At 38.9% G+C, this 15,504-nt stretch overlaps 1 protein-coding gene across 2 annotated transcripts in view; it reads right to left on the bottom strand.

The window, feature by feature from the left end:
• arhgap29a (Rho GTPase activating protein 29a) overlaps positions 1–6,598 on the bottom strand; it is a 38,259-nt gene extending 31,661 nt beyond the window's left edge. The window contains exons 1-2 of one of the 2 annotated variants that reach the window (XM_022200259.2): positions 6,348–6,598; positions 4,707–5,100 (exon numbers count right to left, since the gene is read on the bottom strand). In XM_022200259.2, the coding sequence (XP_022055951.2) occupies positions 4,707–5,001 (295 nt within the window). In that variant the 5' untranslated portion in view covers positions 5,002–5,100; positions 6,348–6,598. Of the gene's footprint in view, positions 1–1,739; positions 2,151–4,706; positions 5,101–6,347 lie in introns of those variants that run through there. The other variant, XM_051940395.1, reaches the window with a different exon arrangement.
• Positions 6,599–15,504: the final 8,906 nt, after the last annotated feature.

Genomic DNA, 15,504 nt, shown 5'->3' with positions numbered 1-15,504 from the left:
TTAACATCAGAGCCCCGACTGTAGCTTTTAGCTTTATGGTAATGATTAAAAGAGAAATGGAAAAACAGTAACTCTTAGAGCATTTTTCCCCGTTACTCACAGAGTTGACAGGGCCATTACAGTATCGTTGCACATTATATAACACCTGCAGAATATTTTTAGGAGCTACCTGTTAATCATTAAAACCCAGGACCACACATTCCCTGATTAACTGAGGAGACCTGTGAGTCAACACCTATGACTCAAAGCAAAACATGCAGTTGACTTTCAGAGTGCAGGTGTACAAGTCATCCATTAACACGGAGGAAATTAACACTCTGACAGATGATGCTGCAGCTGGTTTCATGCAAGTGCAACTCACCGCAGTCTTTATATGAAAGCTATATTGGGACTGTGCAGTTATTGAGAGCTAGCAAGACTGCGGTCCACGCTTGGACAGTCAAAGTGCTGCACTGGAATGCAACCTCATTTTACTCAAATAATGGATGGTAAAATATTTGGTTTAAAAGTAAATTAATATTACAGCCTGTCAACATGTGTTTAAGAAGACTGAAGCAACAAGTGGGACGTAGTATTCTCATGAAAACATACTTAAAATACTAAAAAGCCCAGTGTGACTGTTATACCAACAGTACCAGTCAAACGTTTGGACACACCTTCTCATTCAATGGCTTTTGTTTAATTATTTTATGCATCATAAATTAATACCGAAGACATCAAAACTATAAAATAATGCATATGGAATTATGTTGTAAACAAAAAAGTGTTCATCTTCAGTATTAATCGACAACGTAGAAAATAGTACAAATAAATAAACAGCACTGAATGAGAAGATGTGTCCAAACTTTTGACTGCTAGTGTATGTATGCAACATTATTATTCTTCATGCAATACTAATATAAGCAGGATTTGACTAAGGTGGAGCTCATTTTGCCATATTTTCATTCAACAGCAATTCATGATTTTTTTATTAAGGATGAATCTACTAACAGACTGATTGTTTGGTTGGTAAAAAATCCCAAAATAATGGAAAATGCTGTCATAAATGTTCGAGACAACTTGAATCAATCAATGTCAAAATAGTCTCCGGTAACTGATAGACTAACAGTTTCCATTGTACTTGTTTAAACTGCTTTGTTGTTTAATTAATGAAACATCATGTTTTTTAATAAGTGAGAATATACAACTTTAATATTTTTTGGGCAAGAATCTTAATTAGTGACTCAAGGTTTAATATGCACTACCAGTCAAACGTTTGGACACACCTTCTTATTCAATGCTTTTTATTTATCTGTATTGTTTTCTACATTGTAGATTAATAATGAAGATGACCACTTTTTTTGTTTACAACATAATTCCATTTGTATTCTTTTAGAGTTTTGATATGTTCAGTATTAATCTACAATGTACAAAATAACAAAATAAAAAGCATTGAATGAGAAGGTGTGTCCAAACTTTTGACTGATAGTGTATGTGGAGTGAAATTAAAAAGTGTATCCCTCTGAGATGAAATTCTGCCACTGAATTTGGAGGTGTAGTTGAGCAAAGAAGTGAGTGGTTTGTGGCTGCAGATTTGACTTAATTTTCACATTTTCCGAGTGACAGTATATTAGTGCACACAAGGGAGAAACATAGGATTCCAAGTTAGGGTGCGAATTTGGAGAAGATACAAGAGCAGAGAGGCTTGAGATGATTGTTCTTTGTATCGTGACGTGCGGCATTCAGTTTAAAAAGCTTACCTGCAACACCCTGTTCTCCTCTCCTTCACTGAGGGACCTGCTCACTGTTGCAGTTTTCATTGTTGAGCAGCTGACACATCAAATTGCCCATCATTCTGCTTGGCAGAGTCAGAGGATAAAAACACAGATGACACACCTGTCCTATTAGACCAGGCAGCCACAACAACACCCTCTCTCCGAAAATAGACGATGAAAAAGGCACGGCAATCTCCAGAAAAACACCGACACTCCAAAACAGCGCGGGCTCTTCTGTTGGTCCAATGAAGACGTGCTCGGCTCCAACGTTTGCTAATCTTATGATGGAGAGCCTCAGAGGCCCCACTCACTGTCAAACACAAAGGCCACAGAGACCACCTCCACAGCTCATCTGCTCTCCAAACATCCTCCGTGAACCCTGTTAAGAGCAACCTTCAAAATAATAATCCCCTCCAATTACTGACAAGGTCGCAACCTCAAAAAAAAAATAAATGAATGAAAGTCTGTCACACTGTGAAGATGACATGCCCTGCACACTGACCTGACAGCGCACAAACAATTTATTCTCAGGCACTAGTAAAAAAACAAAATTCAGTCATGCGTCACTGACTGCAACCACAACTGAAGAGCCCCTGTGTAATAATTACCATTTAAGGCTGATGTGCGTTGCTAGAAAAACAAAACACTGGCTCAGAGTAAAGCCCCCAAGGGATCAATCGTGCAGCCTGGAGCTATTCTTGACTTGGGAAAGAATCATTTCTGCGAAAAACTGCCAGTTAGCAGGAGCATGCTAGTCTGGAGATGCCTCCTGGGACAATGGGTGTCAGACGCACATCAGTGACTGTGAATGCAGGCACTGTTGCGAAGAGTTCAGGGCTCCTAGTTGACTATTGCTCGTGACTATTGCCTCTGTGTTTTGTTTTGGTTTTTAAAAGAGGGTTCCCTTCAGTTTCAGTGAGTGGCCGGGGCAATGAGAGGTTTGAACTATTGTGAAGCGCTGCAGAGACAATATGGCCATAAATTAGAGGGGATTTAAATCACATCCAATCACAGCACAAGTCGGCGACTCCCAACAATCTCTTAGCATGCTCTCCTAAAGCCCTCGAGCGCTAAACCTGAACAATGACACGACAGGCACGAATCGCTCGGATAGAAAATAAAGCACACATTTCAGCTCAAACTTCGGCTCAAGTTTGGGAGAAATTAGACTTGTCCTGATTGACTGAGAAGTGGAATATTACTGCCAAATTGCAGTGCTTTAACCTCAATCTTTTTCTTACAGTGCACTGGTTTGTTTACTACACTGTAATCGGCCTTGTTTTCACCAAATCTGCTCCTTCCTGTACTTTGCCAGAATAAGCCCTCTAAAGGGAATTCTCTGCTTTACACTCACATGTTGGCATCTCAGTGATCACATTTGCATAAAGAGTAGCCTGTGTTTACTAGACCTTTAAATAAGGGGCAGTTACATTAGTAGCAAAGTGGACTAACAGTTAAAGAAATGAGCTTTCAAACTATGCTCTACTTGCAGTCAATTGTAATTGGAGAAACACTGATTATAAACCGGTTTCTTGATGGCAAGCGGCAAAGCCAAAGTATCCAGCATGTCAGCTATGCAGCCTCGTTGCATAGCTCCAACCTGTGCTCGCATGTTGATGTTGATCACATTTAATCTGCTATTAAAACAGGCCCAAATCACAACTGCGCCTGATTAAACTTGACTGAGTCGGACACAGAAACAGTCAAGCTTTAGGTATGTTTCTCGAACAAAGCCTCCTTCTGCCCCATAAAGCTGCAGACATCATTCAAGCACATGGTGATTTACTGCTTTGATCTGCAGCAGACTGACAGGTCACTGAAAAGTCTCTCCAGCTGCTCTCTGTAATGTTGTCCTGCCAGGTCAAGCACCTTTACTGACCTCTCTAGACAGAATTCCTTATTCCAAAGCATAGGTGTCATGGCAGTGTTAATGGAGGTACATATATATAAATATATATGTACCTCGACCTCATCTTGTTTAGATTTTCCTCCCCATGTTTGGGGATTAATAAACCTGGGTCTGATCCAAAAGCCAACGATGAACATACCAAAGCAGGAGTGTCGTAACCACCCACACAAATATACACAACCACAGACAGCAGCCAAACCTCTGCTTCCATGAAAGTTTAGCTCTGTCAAACTGAAACCTATCAGTTCTTGATTAAGTTTTTATTACATGATGTATTTCTCAAGACTTTAAAAGAAAGAGCAGGGGAAAAAAAAACACTCACTGTATCATTTTTTAAACAGATCAAAACAGTGCTAGCAGTTTCATTCTCAACTGTCACGGTGTACTTATTAAAGAAACTAATGGCCACACATTCTTTTCTACTTTACATGTGAGATAAGAAGCAAAGAAAAAGCGAGATAAGGGCGGTTGACTGACCGAGCAACCAAGGCCACAGAGCCACACAACAGGTAGATAGGCCTGGGGCTGTGTACATTGTGGTGAAAGCAACAGTGTGTACACAAAAGTGGCCTGGCAGCTACATTCCGTTATAAATCCCTTTTACTATGCTTACACTATTCAGCATTTTTGTTTCCTCGTCTACACCGCCACAAACTCCGACTTCAAGCGTAATTCCGTAGTTGTGTTTTCAACCCAAACAATAAAATAAAAAAGACAGGAAAGGCTCAGAAACAGAGATACATTGTGTCACTGCTAATACCTGGAAGCACTCACATGTGTAACGTAATAAAAAGCCCACATCTACAACTGTTGTGGAAACAAATCATTGACAGGTTTCCTCCAAAGACACTTTCAAAAATAGCAGCAGGTTAATGAAGGTGAATTAAAGGGTGAGGCTTGACAAGCAGCTTTTACAACTGCATTGTACCTTAGTAAACTATTTATGATTCGTGTTGCATTAGCATAAAAAAAAATCAACTAAATCAGCAAAAAAAAAAAAAAAAAAAAAAAGACTAAACCTGCTGTGTTTTGTCTACTCGTACCTTTGGAGTTGAACACTTCTTTGAGCTGCAGAAGCACATCAGCAAACTTGCGCACATCGCTGACCAACTGCATGATGTAGTGCGGGTCTGAGGTGGGGACGTCTGGGTTGTCCGAGGTCACCAAGCCGCTTTTAGAGACCCTGGAGGAGCCGGACGATCCCATGCTGGAGCTGGAGAGTCGGGAGATGCCTAGAGACAACTTGGTTCCACTACCTCCACCACCTCCTCCACCACCACCGCTGCCTCCTCCTCCTGATCCACCACCGGTACTCTGCCGCAGCATGGCAGCAAGCATGCCTTCTCAGTCCAGCGGCCCTCAGGCCCGGCACCTGGGATCCTTTGGTTCAGCTTCGTTCTCAGACCAAACACGGCACCACAGCAGGGATGAAGAACACTGCAGAGGAGAGAGAAGACTCTTAATTCTGACCTGGACTTACCACAATAACAGTGACCCTTCCACAGCAATGACACATGTGCAGGTGGGATCCAGGAGGACATGAACTCTGACAGCAAAACTGGATTATTCTTCATTTTCCGTCAGTTTTTTCCCTATAAAAACTACATTTAACATTTGATTTTCCTCATATTCCCTAAAACTGACAATAATCTGGAGGGAAACAGTCAGAAGAACTGAGGTGTAGCTGAACAGTTCCTGCTGTATTTCACTAACAGCTCAGTGTTTTGAGCAATGTGTGAGGTAATTCAATGAAGCAGTTATTCAGTGTTGAGTAAGCCTCAGTAGTTTTGATCTTAATACAATAATTACAGCGTTTACAGTCCACAGATCAGTCTGACAGAGCAGACCAGACTTCAGCTGAGGGGGTTACAGTGTGTGTTTGGGAGTGCACTGAACACACATAAACAACACAACACTTCACACAAGACATGGAGCTTTCATTTTAAAACCAGTAGTTACACATTTCACACTTCTAAATGTGCCTGTTTGACTTACAGTCTCTGTGTCTGATGTTACAACTGGTGTAAAGCCTACAGGTTCTGTACTTTGGAATATGAGCCAAAGTGTCTGTTTAGATCAGAGGGTGGGAAACAGAAAAATAATCACAGGTCTTCTCCCTGTCTGCGTAATTGGAGAACAAGGCGACACTTCTAGTTAAATATCCCTTTGACTGATGTTCTGTCGCTTCTGGCTAAATAACATAAAACGAGTTTGACCCACATTGAGACAGTTTGATCATTAAGGTCGACTAGTTAATTCGGCTCCTATATAACACAACCATTCAACACTTTTTGTCGTTAAATCTTGATTTATGCAGCCACTTCTCTAGACCGCGGCAACTATTTCACTCTAATGGCTGAACGACTCTAAATCTGGAGTTGTGCGGAAATCACACATCCTTCGTGTATTTAATGTTTGCCGAATTGTTGTGTTAAGAAAATAGGAGAGATTTAAAATCATTTTCCTAAAGAAGAGTGAGACTACCAGACCAGCAAACGACGCAACATTAACTTACGCAATGTGAACGGAGTTCGCGTGAATTTCCATATGTGAAGTACGCAAACTTTCTACACACATATCTCTTTTTTCTTTACGAAAATATTGGTTTTAATGATTTATGAGCATTATTCTGGTTTTGCTTCAACCCAAACAGACGCTACAAATAACCAGACAAAGTGACACACCTGCTGTTGGATCCTGAAACATCGCAGCCGAACAAGTCCTTGAAGCGTAAAAAGTGTCCGACGGCCAAAACGAAGAGATAAATTAATCCACAAAGGCTCTCCTTCTGTTTCACTGCTTCATCCCAAACTCCGTCAGTGTCCAGCTCAGCTCTGATCTGTAGAAAAGTCTCCTCTCCATGTGATGCGGGCTGGAACTTGTGATTGGTGTGTGTCTGTCTGAGCGCAGACGATTTTGTGTGGAGTCCTGCCTTAACAACAGGTGCCCCAAACTTTAAAGTGAAAAGTCTGACTCAATAACACCTTAGAGTTCCTGCTAGACCTGTCAAAATAAAATACAGATATAGAAATTCACAATAATGTGCTGCATGTCAGTACTGGCTGTTCAAATTATTAGAATTCATTATTTTTTGTGAATGAAATGAAAATTACTTGGACGACACAGGAAATTATCACGAGCAATGATTTTTATTGCTGATTAATTTGTTTGTTACTTCCTCAATTAATCAAGTATTTGTTTGAGATTGAAAATGTTAGAAAATTGCTTTTTAAAAAGTAAGCTGCTTTATTTTTCACACAAATAAGTTATTTAAGGTCATTTAAAGGCATACATTAAGAAAAAATAAAACGTGCAAAATATAAAATACAAAATAAAGCCGTTTGCAATACATTTATTAAAATAAATACATCAAAAATAATACAAATGCAATGAAGAGCACATAAGTTTTCTACAATAATTAAAACCGATTCAGAAAAGAAAAGAAAAGAAAAAAAGACAGAAGATTTGAAAAAATAAACAAATTTACTTTGTTAAATAAAAATTCTAAAATTTGTAACAAAATGTCAAAGTTTCCTAAAGTTCAAAATGCTGTCCTAAATTAATATTTTTCCAGATATTTAAATGATACAATACAAAGTCAGGGCTAACCGTGTTTTAAAATCACTGATATATTCATGCAAGCAGATTTAAAATATTTTATTCTGAAAGTATAATCTCTTCCTTGTAGTATTACTCTGATCAACTTGACTTCATCAGACCAACCTGAGTGGTATGAAACGTGCTGTAGATACGTCACTGTACAAGATGAGGGACCCAATAAAAGTCTAATAAAAGACATTAAGTATCCTGATTAACATTCACTCTGTTGTTCACATTGTACAAACATTTTATTGTCTTTGCCTGGAGTTTATATGAAGGCTTGTTCTTGAAAAGCAAATCTGTATTGCAGACACATTCACTTTGCACTAGTCTCCCATCTACATGTTGATTTCCTTAGATTTTTTTGAGAAAGAATGTTCTATCATTTAAAGAACAGGAATGACTGGGAGCTGTGCTTGCAAATAATGATAATAATAATAATCATAAATATCACAATGTTCACTGACTTTTATCCTCGGTGGCCAGAAAACGAATGTTTCAAATTCATAGTAATGCCATAAAGTCAACAGTGGAGTAAAATAGGTTCATTTTATATTCATAAGGTTTCTTGTCAGTATAAACTAATTATCTGTTTTGATCTTTGACAGGAAACATTTTTATCTTCTAAAAATGGACAGCTGGTGGGTTTCTTTCTCTATTACAGACTGTACTTGGTTGTTTACTTATGTGTGTTTTTAACACCGGTTTTGCCCTCAAAGATCAGGGATTTACATACAAATGTGGAAAAATTGTTTCACCACTAATAAACCAACATTATTTCTAAAAAATTGTAATTTCCCCCACAGTGTTTGTCCGAGTACAACTCACTGTTATTTTAATACACAAGAAATTACTTTCTGTTAATAACTTTTTTTTTTTGTAATTTACATATGTGATTACATTTAAAATTTAAATAGAAAAACTGATCCAAAAAGGGTTTGAGTCTTCAGCTCTGGAGGTGAGTTAACAGTTTTATTGAAACTGGATTCTGTTCTGGAGGTTTCAAGTAACACAGAGCACATGATGGACATCTCCTGGTGAAACCAATGAAGTGCACTCAAATAGGGCAGAGGCTCAGTACGCCGTATGTACACATCAATAAGCTAAAACACCCCCAGTTCGTAACCTAGCCTGGGTCTGGGATCTTTCTGCATGGAGTTTGCATGTACTTCCTGTGCATGTGTGGGTTTTCTCCGGGTACTCCGGCTTCCTCCCACAGTCCAAAAACATGCTGAGGTTAATTGGTGATTCTAAACTGTCCGTAGGTGTGAATGTGAGCATGCTTCTTTGTCTCTGGCCCTGTCATAGGCTGGTAACCTGTCCAGGACGTTTAGATAATGGATGGATGGATGTTCTTTGACCAAGATAAGATCACAGAATATATTCTCCCAGTTTGTTTGTCAAAAACACATCATTGACATTGTACTTGTGTCCAGTTTGATCTGCTTGTTGCACTGTGCACTGATCATTGCTGAAACTGACTGTCTGCAGAATAATGAAACAAAACGTTGTAGAAATTACTTTAATGTAATCATGTTAGAGAATGAAAACACATAGATTCATTGGAGGACAGGATTCATATGTTTTCTGTGCTGGACCATATTCAGTAAACCTGAGCTTAATGAGAAGGATGACATTCTGCAATGTGGATTGAAGCTCTTCATCACAGCAAAATAATAATAATAATAATTACAATTTTTGTCAGAAAGCCACAAAAACACTCAAGATCTTGTCTGAAGCTCTGACATTATGCCAAAATATTCATCCCATAGCTATACACAACTTAATCCTCATTACGGTTGAGATGGGCTGGAGTCTATCCCAACTGACTGAAGGCAGGGGACACCTGGACAGATAACAGTCTATCACAGGGCTACATATAGAGAAAAACAATCACACTCACATTCACCCTTATAGACAATTCACTGCTCTGTGCTTTGATCAGTGAATGCTTGGGTGAAGTTAACACATAGTTTATCCTCCAGCGCTGACACCTGCTCCGTAATAAAGAGCACTGAGAAGAATGAGCCACAGACAGTCCAGCAGTTTTCCTCACCAGAGCCAGCAGCAGAAGGTGTTGAATCCACAGCTGTGAGCCTCAGTGATAAAACTGTAGTCACCCAGTTACCAAGTGTATGAGTGAGCCTGAAGGCAGCAGAGCAGAAAGACATCCAGCCTGGTCAGTTACATGTCCGAAGCTCTCACATTACAACAGCTTCACAAGATTTTTTTTTTTTCAAAACTAGCTAAACATTTTTTCTCTGGTTTTTAGAATTCATTGATACAAATGAGAGCATGAAGGCCGGATGCTTCCGTCTGTTCTTTGAGACATTTTCCAGAGCTTTCTGCTGCTCCTTCGGTGCTGATGATGACCTATTATGAAGAACAAACATCATCGGTCAATTAATCCATTACTTTTATTTATATTTTTAATAATACATTTATTATTCATACTCATGCCTTGATTGTTAATGTTTTCCTTTAGTTATAAGTGACCTTAAAAATGACTAACATGATAATCATGTAGTGAAATGCATCAACTTGAATTATAGCAAGTCTAGTTTGACTAGGGTGAAAATGTAGCTTTCTGCCTTGTTGTAGCCTAATGTCAGGAATCAGTGTTGATATTGTCAATCTCTTTTAATTTACCAATTGCAGCATGCCCAGAAGGGAAAGGATCAAGAGAGACAAAGAAAGGGAGCTACATGTCATTTACAATGTTACAGTACAATGTTTTATTGACAATTTGTGTGTTATTATTAAGATGATAAAATAAATGCAGTTATAGAAAATGTGTTCCTGATTCTTTTATTTTTTCAGATCTCACACTGTTACATTAAGGCAGCCAGTGGTTCTACACGCTGCACGAGGGGCCCTTTTTTCCCCACTTTTTTCCCTAAAATGTCTGTGCACGCCACTGTGTAGCAGAGTTTGTATCACAGCTAAGTAGACAGTTGTGAAGAGTCAAACAGTGTCCTCACTTTAAGTCACCAAGCAGTAATGCAGTACTGAAAAGTTAATTAAAACGTAAACAACCAAACAACAATAACCCCCTTTTCAATATTTTTTACCCTCTCAGTAATCAACAGTGGGCTCAGAAATCCAGCTGGAATCTTAATGTGACACACGTTTGATTCTTGAGAATCTAGAATGTTATAATTTGAAGTGTTTATACAAGACTTGTAGATGTGTTGACTGTTGTTTTTGTGACCAAGCCTTTGTTAAATTCTATTTATATATCCTAAAATCAATAAAGAAGACAAACAAATATGTTATTCATTTTAAATTGGTTCAACAACTGTTCAGTCGCAGCAAAATTTTATAACAAAATAAATACAATAAAATGTAATATGATAAGCAACAAGTGGTCACATTTATGCTATTTTGGGATGGAACACTTCAGCAGTTCCAAAACCGTATGTAATTAAAAAAAGACAATGAATCCACACAGAAACTATATAATAAATACAATATATCGTTTAACATGTTGGTCATTCAGTGTTTCCTGTGTTTTAAGAAACTGACATAAATAGCAGAAAACTAGTTTGTCGGTGTGATCCCATCTGTTTAAAGGCAAGGAAGGTTTGAAAACTAAAGACTACCACCTGTTTAAATAAAATCCTTTGTGCTACCTCGTTTCCTCCAGTTCCTCCCTGTACCTGAGCTCATGTCTTTCCGGCTGACCCCACAGTTTGTGAATCTAATGCAGCCGCTGAAGGAGTCTGGTTTGATCCAGAGCATCATGGTTCACTCCCTGAGAGCCTACAGGGCCGAGCCAGACCTTCTGCTGAACACCATGGACGTGTTCGTCAAGGAGCCCTCGCTGGACTGAAAGGTGACCATTTAGGGTGTCTTATCACCAAAAAAATTGTCATTTGACAAAATCACAGAATGTGTTTACATGTGAACTTGTAGCCTGATTTTAAGCCTTTTCCTGGGTTTGTTCTCATGTGGTTTGAATATGTATGTGAAGCGTTTATATTCCTGTATCCATAATAATAAAACAGTATCCAGGTTTATGATCATATCTTTGCACTGGCACTGTTGTAGGATGTATTTCCCATTATGGAGTTGTGCCTCTTTTTAATTTGTAGCACTCGATTATTTTACTGTATATTTTATTGCCTTTATTTTGCCTGAGAGGTTGAATTCATTACCTCCGCCAAGGAGGTTATGCGATCGGGTACGTTTATTTATTTGTCTGTCTGTGTGCGTGTCTGTGGACAGGATTTCTCGGAAACTACTTGTCAGATCTTCATGAAATTTTCACCAGAGGTGGATCTTGGCCCAGGGAAGACTCCATTCAAATTTTGTGTTGATCCGGTTAAGGATCTGGATTCTGGATCTGGATTTAGATTTTCCAACTTTTTGTCTCTTTTCAAACTGCAGTATAAATGACTGTTGTTGTTGGTATTATGCAGAACTTTGAGATGAAACAGATGAAGAAAGGAGGAACGTGGACTGAGAGCGTCAACACCAAAGAAATCAACCGGTATTCCTTACAGAAGGTGAACTTTGCCAGAAGAAAGCTAGAAGGAGCAAATCCAGCCGCTATAACCAGGTATATCATCAAATCATCCATTTTATTAATGTTAGACTATGGTCACAGGTTTTTTCACTTGTACCTTGTATCACTAAATACCATTAATGTGGATGTAATGATGGAAAGCTGCTGCAGTTTTTACATAAAACATGATTATAATTCAAATTGTTTCCAAACCATTACTACCCTCCTCCTGTATGTTGGCAAAATTCTGCTCAAGAGGCTTTTTTGATGCTATTAATTGTTGATCTGAACTCCAAAAAAGTGGAGATTTCATTCCAAAATACTGTAATTGGTCTTAAAGTCGTATAATGTTTGCTGTGTTTTACTTGTGTGTAATTGGATGTTGGTTTGTTGTCAGTGAGGAGCTGAAGTTGGGCTTTGAGAAGCACAGAGCCTTCACAGGGATGCAGTCTGTGGCTTTGGGGACAGCAGAGCACAACATCAGAGCGAAGCTTCCAGCAGCAGGTCTGTCAGTGGAGAAGCAGGTGGACTGTCTGCTCGACCAACCCATGGACCCAAATGTTCTTGGTAGAGTCTGAGTGGGATGGGAACCCTGGATATGATCATTTATATGACTGAAGTATTTCTACAGGATCATTCACAATAATTGTTAACAATAAAAAAAAATCAAATGAATAAATTATGAAAAATGTGTAGGAAAGAAAGCATGTTTGTATTGTTCTAAGGTCTTAAAAAGGCCCCAGTAATGTCAAATATTTGCTTTTTTCACCTGTTGCCTTCCTGTTTTGTGCCTTCTGGTGCATAAGGTTCACTCTTTTGTAGCTTTGGATAAATATTTATATAATGAGAGGTTGGTGTAGTTATGAAGTCTCTGAAGATGTTTCATGGGAGTTTAATAAAGACTGAAAATATTATAAATTTGTGTGTGTGTCTGTGTGTAGATTCGCCATCAATAGAGTCCAGCTGTGTGATGTAATTGAACAAGTGAAACTGGATGAAGATATATTAATAGAAAACCCTACAATCTCTATCAGCTCATTTCCGCTCATAAAAAGTCAGAGAAACATCTGCCAATATGATTTCTGTCAATAAATGTAACTTTGATCACGAAAAAGGACATTCAAGCTCATACAAGATGCCAAATGTAAACAAATTCTGCGGCTTATTTTACTCGAGGCTGAACCGCTTGACAAAAAAGCAGAACTTTTGTGACCTTTGAACGTCAACCTGATTAATGTAAGACGGGAAAGGGCAGCTGCAAGTCCCCACAACAGCAGGACTGGTTCCTTTTTTACTCAGCTGATAATTCCATCTATTAATGTCACCTTGTTTCAAGACTAAGACTCTGGACGCTGTTTATGAAGCTGCTTTAAGATTTATTACAGGTGATCAATTATAATGCTCATCATCTGATCAGATGATCTCTTTTATTTCTTTATAAGGCCCCTGCTGTGTTTTTTTGACTCCTTAAATTATTTCATTGCTGTCTTTTGACCATAATTCTTTCCAAACGCACTCAAATGATTGGATTATGTTGCAGGTGAATTCTGTTCTTACTGAGGTTGGATAATCCAGCGTTACTCATCGTGCACCTGCAGGCTGGACTCAAGCACACAACAGTTTAAAGCTTTTTATCCTCAGGGTATTTAAGTTTTTGTCTTAATGTACCTCCAGGTTCTTGTTTTAGTTGACTCATTTGCTTTAAGTTCTCAAAGTCCTATTATTTTTAGCGGCTTCATCTGTTGTGAAGGTTTCCACTCATCCATTTCCTGGTAGACCTAAAGTCTTAAAACAAAGGCAGCTTGACTCACCTCTAATCCGAAACACTAGATCAGTTCTGTTCATATTATTTTGTAATTTCGACATTTTTACCATCACTCTTATCTTCTTTTATTTTCTTACTTTCATACATTGCCTCTGCGCCTCAATGAATTCTGACTTTAGGTAAAGATTAAACGAGTAAACATGCTTCAGATCTAATCTGCAATTTGTTGCAGTTAAGACAGTGTGTAATTTGTTGTCTGACTTTATGATTCCTTTTTTTAACATGACTGTAATAAATCAGCTGATATATAAAGAGATGAATAAATTACACTCCATAGTTAAACTCAGCAGGGCTACAAATGAACTAACAAACTGTTATTTCTCTTGATAAATTTTGATGAGAAACAAGAATCCAAAGAGTCACACTGTTGTTAAATTATCGTATTTCAGAGAAGAGTGATTTTTTTTTTAATCAAATTGCTCATATGATTCATCCATTATTCATCCAAAATTAAAGCAGACTATGTCAATCAACTGAACACTGAATTCAGAAGAAAAGTACTCAGAGCTCAGTTCTCCTCCAAGGCTGCTCATTCCCATATGACACTATCAGAAATGCAGCATCTGTTTATTCGTTATTGATGATCAGAAATCACTTCAACATAGAATGTGTCCATTTAATATAGATGTACCCACAAACAAAATGACCTTGCACTGAGCACAGGCGTGTGTTATGCACGTGTACGTTATTTACGGATACTGAATCACATAATCTAAATATGAAGCGGGTGGCGGGAATTGATGGGACTCAAACACCCCCACAATTTAATCAGTTGTTCCTTGTATCATTTCTGATGGATAAGTCATAGTAAGTGCAGCAGCTGACATAGTGTTCACTTGTTGTCATGCTTACAGTGACGCTGTGCTGCTATCTCACAAGGATACAGAAATTTTTAACAAGTCTGTGGATCCACACTATAAGCCACATCACTGCTAAAATCTAATCAGGTGGTCCTTGTGTCATTAATGACCTTCCCTGAAAATTTCATCCAAATTCTTTTGTCTGTTTTTAAGTAATGTTGTGCTCAGACGGAATAGCAGACGGACAAACATGCCAATCGTCACATAACGTTCCTTGGCGGAATAACAAATAGTTTCTGACTTAAAGGGGAACTTCATTTTTTTTCAACCTGAGGTCTGTTTTCACGTTATTTCATACATGTGAGTGATGGAGAAATGAATTTTCGACAGAGCTCCAATATTTAGCCAGGCAGCTCAGCCAGGCAGCTCAGCCAGCAGCGCTCAGCCAGCAGCGCTCACCTCGCAGTTCAGCTCGCAGTTCAGCTCGCAGTTCAGCTCGCAGTTCAGCTCGCAGTTCAGCTCGCAGTTCAGCTCGCAGTTCAGCTCGCAGCTCAGCTCGCAGCTCAGCTCGCAGCTCAGCTAGCAGCTCAGCTAGCAGCTCAGCTAGCGAAAAGCCAGCCTGGAAAAGCACGGGGCAGCTTGCCCCCCGCGTCAAAGTCCACCCTAACGTGCTTTTTCCCCACACTGACCGGCTCGGATAGTCTCAACGAGTGTCCCACAACATGCTAGAGATGAGAAGTGAACGAAAACCTCCACATTACTTGGCCATCGCCATTTGTTGTGGTCTGTATCCAAATCTGGGGACGCTAGAAAGCAAATCTCGTTCCAAAATCGCTCATGAGATAATCATGACAGATATTTCTTTTTGGGCAATATGTCAAATTTTACATGGAGAAAACCAAACTGTATCTGAGCCAGAGAAATCACTTTCAACTAAGTTCCCCATTACAAAAACACCTCTCAAGGAAGTGTTGATTCCAGATCACATGACCTGCTGCACATGATGTCATTTCCTCCTGAAGAAAAGACTGGAAGACTCCAAGGTTTTCTGAGTTATTTAATATAAAATAGTGTGTGAGTCAAGTGTGGATTTATGCCATGTCTACAGG

The sequence above is a fragment of the Acanthochromis polyacanthus genome, chromosome 20 (genome assembly GCF_021347895.1).
Source record: "Acanthochromis polyacanthus isolate Apoly-LR-REF ecotype Palm Island chromosome 20, KAUST_Apoly_ChrSc, whole genome shotgun sequence".
Classification (NCBI taxonomy): domain Eukaryota; kingdom Metazoa; phylum Chordata; class Actinopteri; family Pomacentridae; genus Acanthochromis; species Acanthochromis polyacanthus.
The sequence above is the reverse complement of the archived record's forward strand: the minus strand, read 5'-3'. Positions and strand labels throughout refer to the sequence as shown.